The sequence below is a fragment of the Callospermophilus lateralis genome, chromosome 8, assembly GCF_048772815.1.
Source record: "Callospermophilus lateralis isolate mCalLat2 chromosome 8, mCalLat2.hap1, whole genome shotgun sequence".
Taxonomy (NCBI): domain Eukaryota; kingdom Metazoa; phylum Chordata; class Mammalia; order Rodentia; family Sciuridae; genus Callospermophilus; species Callospermophilus lateralis.
Genome location: NC_135312.1, coordinates 103,978,315 through 103,994,621, shown reverse-complemented (window position 1 = coordinate 103,994,621; position 16,307 = coordinate 103,978,315). Strand labels below are relative to the sequence as shown.

General features: G+C 37.6%; 1 protein-coding gene across 4 annotated transcripts in view; it reads left to right on the top strand.

The window, feature by feature from the left end:
- Positions 1 to 14,856, top strand: part of LOC143406040 (broad substrate specificity ATP-binding cassette transporter ABCG2-like) — a 59,384-nt gene extending 44,528 nt beyond the window's left edge. For 2 of the 4 annotated variants that reach the window (XM_076864580.2, XM_076864577.2), the window contains exons 10-16: positions 919 to 1,001; positions 7,083 to 7,172; positions 7,767 to 7,891; positions 9,408 to 9,553; positions 11,660 to 11,749; positions 12,813 to 12,898; positions 14,673 to 14,856. In XM_076864580.2, coding sequence (XP_076720695.2) covers positions 919 to 1,001; positions 7,083 to 7,172; positions 7,767 to 7,891; positions 9,408 to 9,553; positions 11,660 to 11,749; positions 12,813 to 12,898; positions 14,673 to 14,856 — 804 coding nt within the window. Of the gene's footprint in view, positions 1 to 918; positions 1,002 to 7,082; positions 7,173 to 7,766; positions 7,892 to 9,407; positions 9,554 to 11,659; positions 11,750 to 12,812; positions 12,899 to 14,672 lie in introns of those variants that run through there. The other 2 variants (XM_076864579.2, XM_076864581.2) reach the window with 2 other exon arrangements.
- Positions 14,857 to 16,307: the final 1,451 nt, after the last annotated feature.

Here is a 16,307-nt window from a genome sequence, read left to right as displayed (position 1 = left end):
TTTGTCTCATCAGTGAACTCAGTTCCCCAAAAGGAATTCCAGCAATTGTCTGAAAAGTAGTAGTCTCTAGAAGACGGGTAGAACCTTGTAGCTCCCTGAGATTAAAGGAACAACTCTTGTTCAGGTTTGTAATAGGTATAATGTAGTACATTGTATATATATATATATATATATATATATATATATATATATATATATATATATATATATACACATATACATTATATATATATATATATATATACCTATAGAAATATAATTTTTAGTAAAGGGCCAGTTGGAAAATCTTTCATGCTTTTAAAGTATGAAACTACACGTTCACTGGCACAAAACTTGGGCGCTCAGTTCAACTCTGAAAATTTGTTCCCCAAGTGTCTTTAGCACTCTGCTACCCTGTGTGGCAGTGTCCAGTTGACACTGAAAGGAATGTTAACTTGCAGAGTTGTCTGCTCTGTTGTCCTATCGCTCCCAGAACAACAGATACTTTAATTTTCAATTTAATTTAGAAAGCACACTAATAATACACAGTGTTTTGTATTCTCTTAGGGACTCTTGCCAAGCCATTTAAAGTGTTGACAATCTCAATGGAGAGATTTGATTATGCAGCCAAATATTTTGTAATAATCAGTGTTGTGGTGGGGTGCAGTAGCTCACATCTGTAATCCCAGCAGCTCAGGAGGCTGAGGCAGGAGAATCAAGAGTTCAAAGCCAGCCTCAGCAAAAGGGAGGCACTAAGCAACTTGATGAGACTCTGTCTCTAAATAAAATACAAAAAAAAATGTTTGGGGATGTGGGTCAGTGGTTGAGTGCCCTGAGTTCAATCCCAAGTTGCCCTCCCCTCAACAAAAAATCAATGATGTGCATGCAACAATTTTACCTCTAATCAAATTTTTTCTTTTTCTTTTTATTTTTGATAAGCTATATTACACAGTCATTCTGGCACTGGCTGTAGGTGGCATTTTCCTTGTGTTCAAAAATGATTGTACTGATATCCAGGTTAGGTAAGTAAATTTGGATCTTTACTTGAGAAAATGCTATTACTTTTTTCAAACTTGTAAATATCCTTTAAGAATTTGAATTTATGATAAGTATAGAATAAATGTTACTGTTTAATTCTGGGTAGAATGATTTGGTACATTAAAAACCAAATGGAAGACTAATCTTTCTTTTTATCAGATGCATATATATACAAATGTACCAGTAAACTCTGGTTTAGCCTTTTAACCATTCTTTTTAAAATTTTTATTTGTTCTAATTAGTTGTACATGACAGTAGAATGCACTTTGACACATCATACATAAATGGAATATAACTTCTCATTTTTCTGGTTGCACATGATTCTATATTTAGAGACAGAGTCTTATCACACCCTTTATGTAGTCATTTATGCATACAGGGTAATAATATCAGATTCATTCTACTATCTTTCCTAACTCCATATCCTCTCCCCTTTCTTTAATCCCCTCTGCCTAATCCAAAGTAACTCTATTCTTCCCTAACACCCCCATCCTTTATTGTGGATTAGTGTCTACATATCAGAGAAAACATTAAGTCTTTTTGGTTTGGGGGGGATTGGCTTATTTCACTTAACATGATATTCTCCAGCTCCATCCATTTACCAGCAAATGCCATAATTTCATTCTTCTTTAAGGCTGAGTAATAATATTCCATTGTGTATACATACACCACAGTCTCCTTATCCATTTATCTGTTGAAGGACACCTAAATTAGGTGTCCATAGTTTAGCTATCGTAAGTTGAGCTGCTATAAACATTGTAATGGCTGTATCGCTATAATGTGCTGATTTTAAGTTCTTTGGGTATAAACTGAGGAGTGGAATAGCTGAGTCAAATGGTGGTTCTATTCCAAGTTTTCTATGGAATCTCCAAACTGCTTTCCAGATTGGTTGCACCAATTTTTAGTCCCACCAGCAATGTATGAGTGCATCTTTTTCCTCACCTCCTTGCCAACATTTATTGTTGCTTGTATTCTTGATAATTGCCATACTACTGGAGTGAGATGAAATCTTAGAGTAGTTTTGATTTGCATTTCTCTAATTGATAGAGATGTTGAACATTTATTTATATATTTGTTGATTGATTGTATTTTTTATTTCTTAGTTGTAGTTGGACACAATAACTTTATTTATTTATTTTTATATGGTACTAAGAATGGAATCCAGTGCCTCCCACATGCTAGGCGAGTGCTCTACGCTGAACCCCAACCCCAGCCCAATTGAATGCAAAACTCTTCTGTGTCTGTTCAGTTTCTTGGCCCATTTATTGATGGGGTTATTTCTTTTTTTTTTTGAGTTCTATATATATCCTGGAGATTAATGCTCTATATGAAGTGCATGTGATAAAGATTTTCTTCCATTCTGTAGGCTTTCTCTTCATGTTCTTGATTATTTCCTTTGCTGAGGAAAACCTTTTTATTTTGAATTCATCTCATGTATTGATTCTTGATTTTACTTCTTGCACTTTAGGAGTCTCATTAAGGAAGCCAAATCCTAAGCTGACATGGTGAATATTTAGACCTACTTTTTCTACTATAAGCACAAGGTCTCTGTTCTAGAGCCTAAGTTTTTGATCCATTTTCAGTTGAGTTTTGTGCAAGGTGAGAGACAGGGACTCACTTTTATTTTGTTACATATGGATATCCAATTTTCCTGGCACCATTTTTTGGATAGGGTATCTTTTCTCCAACGAATGTTTTTGGTGCCTTTGTCTAGCATGAGATAATTGTATGTGGGTTCATCTGTCTCTTCTCTTCAGTACCATTAGTGGAATCAAGGACATTCACCTTGTGGAAGTACCACCACCAACCAACTCCAGACCATTTTTTCATCTTCCTGAACGAAATCCCCATAAAACAGTAATTTCCCATACTTACTTCTCCTAAGTCCTGCCTACCACCTATCTACTTTGTGTTTCTGAATTTGGATACTCTAGGAATCTCATATATGTGAACTCATAGTATTTCTCTTTTGGTGACTGACTTATTTTCCTTAACATTATGTCCTCAGTGTTCATTCAAAATGTAGTATGTGTTGGAATTTGGCTTTTCAGTCTATAAAATAGTTATGTATTTATTATATTTGGCTTTACTCTTCATTTACTGATGAAAATCTGGGAACCTCCAGGGTTGAGCTCTTGTAAGTAATGCAGCTATAAGTGTGAAAATATCTCTTTGAGTCCTGCTTTCTGTCTGGAGTAGACACCCAGAAGTGGAATGGCTGGATTATATGGTAATTCTGATAATTTTCTGAGGAACTGCCAGGCAGTGGAAGGACTGTAGCTGCACCATTTTACATTCTTTGTAGCACACAAGGGTTCTAGTTTCTTCACATCCCCACCAGAACTTCTTACTTTGTCTTTTGCTAAATATTAGAGTTCCACTGGGTCTTTGGTAAAATGTATAGTCCTTTGTTCATTTTAAAATTGGCTTGGTTGTTGCTCTTGTTGTTGAGTTGGAGATCTTTATATTTCTGGCTTATTAATCTCTTATTAATCAGGACCACTTTCATTTTTATGTATTTTGAAACCTCACAGGAAGGTGGCTGTCCTAGTCAAGCATAATTAAAGGCTTTTGGATAGTTGTGTGGTTGACGTCTCTAGTAATGAACTGACTAAGGATTCCCTCCATTGTCTGTATTTTCTTTCCCCATGTCTTTCTTTCATTACTCCACTTTAAAACTGTGTTAGTGTTAGTCTAGATACGTGATACTCCCCAAAGCTTCTATGTTAATGCAGGGATGTTTGGAGATGAAATGATTGACTTATGAAAACTGTAATCTAATCAGTTCATCCTAGTTTGAATGACTAAATAGGTAGTAACTATAGGCAGGTGGGGCTAGATGAGGAAGGACAATGGAGGATGAGACCTGGATGAGTTTAGAGTTTATTATACTTGAATCTCTTTTCCTTTTCTCTCTCTGCTTCTGGCCCTGATGAAGAAAGCAGCACTTGTACACCACACCATTACACCATGATCTTTTGCCTCAAAATCCACTGGGCCTAGAGCAATGGACTTTGCCAACTGTGGACTAAACCTCTGAAACTATGAGTCAAAATAAACTTTTCCTCCTCTAAGTTGTCAGATAGTTCGTTCTCACCAATGCTAAGCTGAATAACATAAAAATCAGTATCAGGAATAGGGATTTTGCTGTGCCTAATCTGCTCATATAGTTGAGAAAACTTTGGAAATGGTTTGTAGTAGGAGTTTAGAAAAGTTTGGAGATGCAAGCTGGAGAAGGCTTAAAATATTATAAGCAGAGCTAAATGGGCTATTATGGCAGAAATTTAGAAGACCAAAATGCAAACAGGGCATGGACATTAAGGACTGTGCTCATGAGGTTTCAGAGGGAAATGAGGACTCTCTTGGGAATTGGAGTAGAGACTATTTATGTTACATTCTGACAAACAAGTTGTCTACATTTTGCCCATGTCCTCAGATTTTCTGTGAGGCTGCATTTAAAGGTGAAGGATGAATTAATCTAGTGGAGGAAATTTTATGGAAGTACAGCATTCATTCAGGAAGTGTCATGGCTTACTCTCAGATTTTGGCCAGGTTTACTGTAAGAATCAGGAGTAAAAAACAGAGAAGGAAAATTTTTTTTTTAACTTGCAGTTTGGCAAGTTAAATGGGTAATGTAGGGTGTGTAGTAGTCAGGCCAAGAAAACTGTGATTGTTGAAGAGATTATAGCCACTAAAGAGATACTAAGTACTTTAAACAGAGACAGTAGGGAAGATAGTTTGAAGGCATCTCAGGAATTCATAAGATTCCATCCATTACAGGCTCAAGGATGTGGAAAGAAAAATCACACTGAGGAAAGATTGTGGGTGCACACTGCTACATAGTTGGGCCTAGGAAGTTTTTTCACACTTATCAGCTGCCCAGGCACTCAGAGGCTACTACAGCCATGATCCCAGGGGGACCAACTACTGCACAAGCAGGCAGCAGACCTTGATATCATCCATGTATTGCTGGTTCTGCCAGAATGCAAGATAAATTAGTCAATGGATCATAGAGGCTTTCAACTGAGATTCCAGAGGACATTCTGTGAGACCAGGTGACGTGTAGGATGGTTGGAATCCCTAAAGGCTGCCCTGAGAGGGTAATGAATGAAGCTGTAAAGATGAATGGAATAGAGACCCCAGAAATGAAATGCCAGTAGTGTGGACTACCTGCTCATAAAAGCTCCTGACTACAGAGAAACCAGGCTAACAGAGAGGCCATGTGCACTACAACTTGCAAGACCAAACAGTCAGGGTTGCTCTAGCCTTTTGGAGATCACATCCCACCACCATGTGTCTTAGATGCAATAAGTGGAGTTTGGGGAGCTTCTTGCCTGGCTGGGTTTGGGTCTTTTCTGGTTCGATGCTTTCTTTCTATGCCCCTAATCCTCCATTTTGGAATGGAGACATATACTCTGTACAATGTCATATTGGATATCTATAATTTTCTTTTGATCTTTACAGGTACTTGCAGCTAAGAGTTTGCCTTGAGTCTCAAATGAGATGTTGGACTTTGAATTTTAGGCACTGCTATAACTGTTAAAACTATGGGGACTCTTGCAGATGAACTAAGTGCATTATAAATTATGAGATGGATGTGAGCTTTTGGGGGCTAGGAATGGTTGGAATATTAGGTGTCCCACAAAGTTCCTATGTTAATGTAGGAATATTTGGTGGTGAAATGATTGCCATTGTGAGAGTGGTAACCTAATCAGCACATTTTAGTTTGAATGAGCTAACTGGGTGATAACTGTAGGCAGGTGGGGAATTGCTGGAGGAGCTGGGTTACTGGGAGAATGCCCTAGAAGGGTACATCTTCCCTGCTACCCCTTTCCTTTTTTCTTTGCTTCTTGGCTACCATGTTGTGAGCAACACTCCTTCTGCCACGATGTTGCCTCACCTTGTGTCCAGAGCTATGGACTCAACTGACAACAGACTCAAACTCTGAAACCATGAGTCAAAACAAACAGTTAGAAATCTTTTCATTGCTATGACTATAATACTCTACAAGAATTACTTAGAGAAGGAAAAGTTTATTTTGGCTCACAGTTTTAGAGGTTCAGTCCATGGTTGACTGAGTTCATTGCTTTGGGCCCAAGAATGAGGTAGAATATCACAGCAGAATGGCAAGTCAGAGGAAAGCTGCAAATTTCATGGCATCTAGGTAGCAGAAAGAGATAGATGGATGGATAATTAGATAGATATATAGATCCAGAGATAAAATATAATGCCCAAATATAAGATCTGAGTAGCCTACTTCCTCTAGCCATGACTCACTTGCCTACAGTTACCAACCATATTCCTTTCAAATTAATAATCTATCAAATGCATTAATCCACTAGTTAAGTTGAACATCCCTGCATAAACACATGGATTATTGAATATTTAAACAATTTTGAGCTCTATTTATCTTTCTATCATACATTACAATTGATATTTGGCATTTGGGGTAGTTAAATTGAAAGTGATAGTACTGTTATAATCTATAAATTAGCTTAGGCTGCCATAACAAATATTGTAGAATCAGTGGCTTAAACAACAGAAGTTTAATGTATCTCAGTTCTAAAGTCTGGAAATCTGAGCTCAGAGTGTCATTCCAACAAGATCAGGCTCCTGTGAGAATGCTTCATTCCTTGCAGATGGCAGTCTTCACTCTGTACCTTCTCCTGACAGAGCATGCTAGGATGTTTCTTCCTCTTATCAGTACAGTAATCTTGGGCTCTCTATTCTCATGACCTCTTTTAATTTTATTACTTCTCATGTTACTTATATCCAAATGCCTTCATATTGGGGGTTGTTGTTTCAAATCAATTTTAGTGAACACTAAAATTTTAGTTCAGAGTAAACTAAGACCGTGAATTTCAAAAAAATGTGGAATTATAGGAGTACCAGAGGAGAGACCTTATGGAGTTGTACCCTTTCAGTTTCAACCAGAACAGTTCTACGCTTTTTAAAGAAAGATATAGTTAATGTTATGTCATTGTGGAATCAGTTCTGTGGGTAGAAATCAGACCTACCAGCATTGACTTGACTGTGGTACTTTTGTTCCTGTTCTGTCCTGGCAGAGCCTGGGGACTCTATATACTGATTGTCTTCCAGTGTTTCAGCAGTGTGACTGCTGGGGAGATGTTTGAGCTCGAGAAGAAACTCTTTAAGTGACTAGATCTCTGTTTCCAGAGGGTGTATTAACAGCTTTTGGTCACACTGGTCATCTCACAAATATGTCCAAGGATGTGACCCTGGGGAATACAAAAATTTTCCTTTTTTAAAATTTATTCAATTGACAAAGTGTTTAGGGATCCGCTGCTGCATTGGGGCTTTGGAGAATAACAGTGTCACCTTCTTCACACTCAGAAATGGGGAGAAGAAAAGCCCCTGTTACACTGAGATTAGCCCCTCAAGTGCTGCTGTTCAGGCAGAGCCAGCCTCAGGAGCAGCAGAGTCTCTGAGGAGAGTGAGGAGATGCAGACTGTGTCCCTGGAGGGGTGATGTGGGCCAGAGTGGGCGGCAGCTGGAGGGCTGCTGTCATGAGAGGGTCACAGCAAGAGCCTTGGGGGCTGATGCCCAAGGGAGGCTGCACCTGAGGAAGAGAAGGGTATTAACCAGGGATCAGCCTGGAGCTTGTGGGTAGCTGCAGTGTCAGACCTGGTGGCAGAAGGAGTCTGCACAGCAGCATCTCATATGGGCTGTACCTTCTTGACTAATTCAGAATGTTTGTTTGTGTGTGTGTGTGTGTTTTAATCCTGTAGACATGAGTATATCAGTGGATACTACAGTGAAAAATCTTACTTCTTTGGAAAACTGTTATCTGATTTAATACCCAGGAGGATTTGTCCAAGTTTTATATTTACTTTTGTACTATCCTTGATGTTAGGTAAGTAACAAGGCAAAAACAATGTGCCTTAATCTTGGATATGAGGTGATGCTAATTTCTAATTTCTCTTTCTCCAAACTACAAAACAAGCCAAAAGCTAGGGAAGTACTGTACCCTCTTGAATATAGCTGCTAAATGTGGGCATTGTTTTTCAGACTTTTCCTATCAAACGTGTGTGTATGTATTTTACTGGGGCTTGAACCCAGGATATAAATGTGCTGGCCAAGTACTCTGACACTCCACTACTCACAAGCTATCATTTTGGTTTATTTTAATTTGAGACCTTTTAGTTTTGCTTAGTTGTCCAAGCTAGCTTTGAACTTGCAAGCCTCTTGCCTTAGTCTCTGGAGTAGCTGTGTTTTCAGGTATGTGCCCCTGTAACTGACCCAACCAAATGTTAATACTGTTTATAAAACTACATGGTATTGAGAAATACTCTGTGTCATACACAAATATGGAAGGAATTATAAAACTATATGAGACTATGCTGGAGGAACTGGGATATTTATTGCCTATCCATCTACATATCTTCTTTGATATCTCTCCATATATCTCTATATGGAGATAAAATACAGATAGTAATATCTAAAGAGATGTATTGAGAGGGATTAAATAATCCACATACATACATTATTCTCTCCCTCTCCCCTTCTTTGTTGAGAGAATGGTGGCTTTTGAGGTTATTGATTTAATTAAGATACTTGCTTGGTGGGTATAGACACATGTGTTTGTGCATTATGCTCAGGTTTCCCCCTAGTTTCATTGCATGAGTATTCCCATATATCTCTCTCATACACACACATAAACACACCAGAAATATCTATTTTTGAAATATACTTCAAAGTAAGAACCACTAATAGAGACTAATTAAAACTTTCCTTTTACAAATAAGAGGTGTCATAAACAATTAGTATGGAATCTAGATCCCCAGACTCCTGATTTTTGTTCTTGCAGCTGTTCAAAAATCTTCAGACTGTATGATCCAGATCATATTAAGAAACACAACTTAGCCCCATTCTCTATGACCATGCCATAGGTGGTTTGTCTAGAGGGTCTTAGGTTGCTGAGATACCTCCCTTCCCCTAGGTATTAAATCTACTGTGACATTGTGGAACCCAGTCCCCGTTTCTTCATTAATGTAGTTGCAGCAAATAATGCACCTGTGGATATGTCAGGGGACATGAATATGCTTTGAGAAATTTCCTCAGATAGTAGAATTTTGGCCATTTTTGTTGTCTATATCTCTCCATCTCAGCAACTCAGAAATCATTCCCAATTACACATAGTTGTTACATGGAAAAGTTATTTACAATAAGTGTAATGAAGAAAACTGTATGATAATTTTACATGATTTCATAGAGGGAAATAATAAAATTGTGACTCATGATAGTTGGATAGTAGGTAACTTCATTCTGATATTAGTTTAGCAGAATGTTATAGTGTTATTTGACTAATAAATAAGTTCAAATACTAGGTGACCTAGGCCACTGGACTGACCTGTTCTTTTCCTTCTAAGGATGGAAACTAGGAGCTTTCTTCAGGACGATGTTTATTGTTTTGCTGGTGGCTTATACCACCAGTTCCATGGCACTAATCCTAGGAGCAGGCGAGAAGGCAGATAGAAAGATACTTCTTGTGATTGTCTATTTTATGTTTATGCTGGTAAGTGTGAACTGTGCTTCTCTGAGAAGGAATTTTTCCCCTGTTCCTTCTTGCTCCTTCAACTTTACTGTAAAACCTGCTTTGAGGATTTTGTACATGAGGCTTAGATGCTCTTAGGATGCCAGCTTTCCTCTTACTCTTTTAGTGAAGTTACTATAACTTTTAATCATATCCTCACTAATGAGCTTTTAAAAATACTTTTTGGTAATATATTATGAACCCTTGATAAATTGGAAACCAGAGTTGTGATTGGCTGATTCCCTCATAAAAACAGTTCTCTGCCTTCCTTTTATGCTAGTGTTAGAGAACTGACAGCTGTTTAACCAGCAGAGGTGGTTTGGTTGGATTCACTTCTCTCCAAGTTCAAAGTGAAGCTCCATGATAAATTTAATAGCGTGCAACATGGGGAGGCTAACTTGAGTGCCACTTATATTCTCAAAAGGAGGATTTTGAAAATCGTGGAAAATTCCCAAACCTAGAGTACAAGATCACTTACTTTTTGGCTTTCTGAGGAACTCTTTATATCAATATACTTTTGCTTTTAATAAGGGTTACTTAGTTCTAATCTTATATGCCCCTAAAATCTATACTCACAATGATGAATCAACAGATGAATGGAACTAGTTACCACATTTCCCACTATGATATCAACTAAACTGGAGATCTTAAACTATTAATACACACATTTTTTTCTGCTACAGCAGGAGAGATGTCAGTCAATGATAGGTAGTTAGCATAAGCTCTTGGCAAAGTATATTTTTTCCATTTCTGAAATTGGCAACTACCAATGTATATTGTTGAGAAAACAGTAAATGCTGTTTATAGTTCCTATGTTGTCATCCAATAAATAGAATGCCTTTCAATAAATAAAGATGGTTTGTTTGATTTATTTGATGTTTTATAGATTATTAGGCAAAGGTCTCTATATGGAACTATAAAACCAGTCATAAAACCACATTTCATTGAGTGATGTTGTGTTATATGCTAAGTACTTAGTTAGGTCAAGTCTAAGTATATGCAGATACACCACAACCTTGTCCTTGTTCTGCATATCCCAGTGCACCTCACACCCATTAGGACAAGTGTTATATAAACCTTATACTTGTCTTTTGTGTGTCTCCCACCGTCCTTCTTGTCATCTCCATTGAGATACTGTTTTCTAATAAATTTAATTGGATTAATGACATTTTCTGTGTCATAATGTGATCATCACATTATGCTCTTTATCTGTTCTAGGCTTTGAGTTACTTTAAACCTGAATTCAAAACTTCATTTTACTCCTAAAGTCATAAAGAGTACAAACCACTGTAAATAATAAATTTTAATATATGGAAGTAGAGAGGGGTGTGTGATGCTCAGGGTTGTTCTGGTACATTTTCCTAGATTTCTAGGTTCATTAGGGGAACAGAGAGTGGAGATATAATTCAATTAGTCAGTATAGTTGGCCCTTCTAGCCCACTAATCTTCATTGAGAGATTCAACCAACTTGAAATAGAGACTTTTCAAAACAAAAATTATGTCTCTATTATATATGTACATTTTTCCTTTTTTGTTATAATATATTTTCCAAGTTTCATGTAGTATTAGGCATCAAAAATATATTAAAATGATTAAAAATATACAGGGTGTGCATATTTAAATCATGAATAATATTCATCATTACATATGAATGCCATAGTGTTTTAAAAATATGTGACATGAGCATCTGTATATTTTTGAGGCTGTGAGTGGGGGTGGAGTGGTCCTGTAAACAATCCCTGATTGATACTAAGGGGTTGACTAAACTTCCTAATCTTCAATTGTATGCAGTTATAGAGAAAGTTGAGAATATTTTCTTGATAATTAAGGATCCTCCAAATAAGTGAAATACATAATATAGATTGTAGTTATATTGTTCTTCCTTTAATATCAAAAGCTGTTGTAGCTATGCAGAGGTACACATAAAGGATTAAGATTAGTGTTTAGAAGTAAATGGAAGAAATTTCAACAAAGAATTGATCCTAGCAGAATGTTTAGAAGGTTGTAGGGTTCTAGGAAAGGGTCTTGTCAAGCATTCCTCCTGAAAATGCTGAACCAGTTCTGACTCTTGGGGTTTGCTTTTTGTAGGTTTTCTTGGGCATATCACTGAATTTTGGAACCACAAAACTTTGGCTCTCCTGGCTTCAGTACTTCAGTATTCCTTATTATGGCTATATGGTAAGTTGTCTCCATCTGTTATTGGGGGGAATAGCTTGGGAAAGCTGGGAACAACCAAAATAAAGCCTAATCATTTCATTTTCTCAGCCACGAGCTGTGAATCTCTCCTATCCCAGAACTGTCTTTCAGGAGCAATGCATGAGTATTTCCTATTAGCCTTGGCTAACACAAAATCAGGGAGTTTTCTGGGGTTTCCTCAGTTACACCATTGTTGGCAGAGATGAAGTTGGAGATAAAGGTTGAAGGAGAAAGATTGTCTCATTCACAAAAAACATTATGTTTTAGTTCAATAAGGAAATAAATGAAGGATGGGAAACTAAAAGACTTAGCTTGCATTGTAAGGGAAATTAGAAAAGAAATAAAGACCATAGAATACTCAGAGCCATACTGGTTTTAGCAAGTTAGTCAGCTTCAAAGAAAGTTATCTGTGGTGTTACACAGTGTAACCAAGTTTCTAACTCCCAGAATTATAAGTGGTCTTGATAAAAAACAAACAAGAAAAGATCATTACCATATCTAAACAACGTTCATTGAGCACCACTGTATTATTCCAATTATAATGTTTATGGGATTATAAAATTGGAAGAAAAGAAGGAATGAAGTACGGCATAATATAACCAGAGGTCTCCCTTTATCTCAATGTTAAGCTTATCAATTGCCAAGGAAAATTCTTTAGTTGCCTTGCTGTGACAAAATTTTGATAGTGAAACTTGGCATTTTTTTTAGAAGCAATAATAAAGACTGAACTTGAAGACATAAATGTGACAATTCTTTGGTCACTGGGTTTTTGTTTTGTTTTCTTTTCAGTAGTAGGGATTGAACTCATACCTCACATATGCTAGGCAAGCACTTTACCACTGAGTTTCCCAATATTTTTTTTTTTTTTTTATTGTGAAACAGGGTTTAACTGAGTTGATTTGCCCAGTTTGGCCTTGAACTTGCCATCATCCTGCATGAACCTTTCCACTATCTGGGATTCCAGGTGTGCATCTCTGCACCTTGCTTTTGGAAACATTTTGAAATTTGGAACTGTTTACCTTTCCTTGTTCTCCTTGTGCAATAGGCTTTGCTGCATAATGAATTTTTGGGACGAAACTTCTGTCCAGGATTTAGTACAACAGAAAGCCGTGGCTGTGCCAGCTATGTGATGTAAGTTTCCCTCAATGTCGTAATCAGACTTCTTAACATTGCCACGAGAGGAAGACAGTCCCCTGGGCTTAAAGCTGGTATGAGAACTTTCAGGGTCAACAAACCTTTCTGACCCTGTTTTCTCACCCATAAATTGAATCATTGTGCACTAGTACATGTGAACATGTTGTACTTGTATTCTACTATTTAATGTGAAGAAATGTTCATTTTGGAACTTTTGAAGAATTGTTTTGATGTTTTGATTGTGGGGTGAATTCTCATTTCTTCAGAACATTTGACTTTGAAATGGGCTGTTCCTTGTTTAACAAGGTTCATATTCTCTGAGCTGAATGGATTATATGGAGCCTGAGACCTCAGCATGTGTACAACAGGAAGAGCTAAGTGGGGGATGGGAGCATAAATGGAGTCCTTTCCTCAGCTCCTGCACATGGGAGACATCATGAAATCACAGACTGTACACTTGTGTACACTTGTGTGCCTGTGAGTTTTTGTGCGTGTAAGCTGGAATACCCCCTATCAAAGGAGGTGTAGTCTCTTAAAGAAAGAACACATTTTGACAATTGAGAAGGAAGTCCCATTTTTGCATAAGTGTCATCAAAACAGAAATGCAGGTTATAACAAAATTAGAGGATCTTGGTTTAAAATTTTAGAAATACTTTCCTTTTCTAGAATGTTAATTATTTCATTTTGTTCCAGAAATGAATAAGAGAAAATTTGCATATCAATTTATATTTGAAGACTGACAGGGAAACTTCTGTGGAAGGGGGTTTTCTTTACCCTGTCCACTCTCTTTTGTGGGATCTGGTTGTGGCATCTTTGTAACACAAAGTCAGTGCCACACTGCTGATGAGTAGATGGGAAAAGTGGGACAGATAAGGAGAAGCCAATACAGACTTCATGACCATTAAGGTTCATGTTCACAAGAGGAAGGAGGATCTTCCCTTACAGCAAAGAGGAGCCAGGGATGTTTTTTAAACTGCTAAATTCCAGAAGATGCCTAAGAATGGCAACAGGCAACAACTGCAGCTGAACCTGGTGTTTTAGTGTCCGCTGCTTTTCTAACCTGTGCCAGGACCACTCCATCCTGCTGTGCTCTAACTGGTACTTAGGCTGGAGTCTGATTCCTGGCCTTGCTGGTGATGTCCTGTTGCTGAGTATCTGTGATGTTCATTACAGTCTTGGTGCCAGAGCTGCCGGACATGGCTCTTGTAGAAGTCCCTTGCTCCCCTCTGCTCCTAGTTTTGGAATTCTTAACCTGTATTTTTTGCATGGCTGTCTTGTGGGTGAGCAGAAGTTCAAGGATCTTTACTTAGCTTAGTAAGGTGCACAGTTATCATCAGGTAAAGCTGAGGGTTCTCCATTGGGAGTAAGTAAACATTACATGATCAATATTTCCTTTGAAGAGAGTAGCATTATGGATTTGGAAATGAATGTGTTTGAGAAGGCTAGAAATTTGGTTCCCATTGTGAATCTGTAAAATTGGCCAAGTTAGTTAAGCCTAATTCCACCCCTCTTTTAAATGTGTTTAATATGTATATACTGCTGGATTATGTAGGATTTAACTAAGCTCTTAGGTACTAGTTGCTCAGCATAGTATCAGCCAAATTGTAAGCACACAACAACTGTTAGCTATTATATGTGAAGGGGTAACTCCTCATAATTTGATTAACCTATAGGTTTCTCTAAGAAGTCATAGTGATTATAGTCAATATAATTTGATGTTTGGTAGGAATATAGTCATTTTGTGAGTGTGTGTGTGTTTGTTAAATTTCAGATGTACAGGAGAAGAATACTTGACACTCCAGGGCATGGATCTCTCTTGGGGCCTGTGGAAGAATCTTCTGGGTTTGGCTGTTATGCTAATTTTCTTCCTCACAATTACCTACCTAAAATTGATATTTCTTAAAAAAAACATTCTTAAATCTCCCTTTATTTGCTATAAATTACTCTCACATTAAAAGGAGCATCTTGACTTAATCATCCAATAAAGTATTTTTTGTTTGTTTTGTGTGTGTTTGTGTATGTGTGTGTATGTGTGTGTAAGTGTGTAAGTGTGTGTGTGTGGTCTTCTGTTCAGTTGCCTTCACAATGTCATTTAGTAACAATTATTTTTAATAGAAAATATCAAAAAAATCATACATAAATGAGCTCAAGCCCCAAACTACTGACATTATGCATTATATACTAGTTTATATGGTGAGTTAATAACCACAGAAAAGGAATCCAGTCCATTTAATTTACGTAAAAAAAGGAGAACTGAAGCCAAGTGCAGTTGCACATGTCTGTAATCCCAGTGGTCTAGGAGGCTGAGGCAGTAGGATCACAAGTTCAAAGCCAGCCTCAGCAACTTAGAGAGTCCCTAAGCAACTTAATGAGACTCTGTCTCAAAAATAAAAAATAAAAATAAAAAGGGCTGGGATGTAGTTCAGTGGTTAAGTGTCCCTGGGTTCAATCCCCAGTACAAAAACGGAAAAAAGAAGAATTGAAACAGGTGGCAAGCTACTAATACCTCTGGTACTAGTTTCCTCATATTCAAAATGAATAGGTAGGTTAGTAGTTTTAATAGTCTATAAGTCAATGATCTGCTATTGTGTCATAAATACCATTCATGAATGCAGTCTTAGAAGCATGAAATATAAAAGATGTTGAAAGTTCAGTGCTATTTCTAAGGTAAAAAAAAAAAATCCATACTGATAGAAAATCATGTCTTCCATGAGTGAATTAAGTTTGGTGGTACTTACTGAGCTCAGGAGTCTGCAAGTGGCCAGGGGTCCAGGAATAGAGCTTTTATGGCATTACTGGGACATTCTGCTCTGAAGTCACTTCACTTCCCTGGATGTCTCAGTGGTATATAATCTGGTTACATCCTGAAGAGCTTTGCTAAGACATAGATGTCTGGCCCTGCCTGTCCACTGCAGCAGTACCAACAGAGTTATCTCCAGGAAGAACTCACCAGGGTTGGGTTTGGCCATTTCCAAGGTGCTTCTCAGCTCTGAAAATGTTACATTTATGCTTTATTAACTGTCATATCTGTCCCTGCACAGAATCTTCCACCTACCTGTAGACTCCATCTGTTTCCATATACTCTCTTCATTCGAATCTTCATCAGTAACAGGGGAATGTTTACCAGTAAAATGGAAGTATGTTAAAACCTCTCTTATACTGAAGGATAATTAAACAGAAAATAGAGTTCAGTCAATTACCATACAATGAAGACACATGTGCCACCCCCAGTCCAGGTCAAGAAGTAGAAGGCAACCAGCACGTGGGAGCCCCACATGCCCCTCTCCTGGTTGCTACTTCTTCCTAGGCTTCTTTTTGAGATCACACTGTGTATTCCTCTCTGCTGGTGCTATCAGAACATCACTGGAGTTCAGCTGGGAGTCCTAGTGTGCAGTTACATACTTAA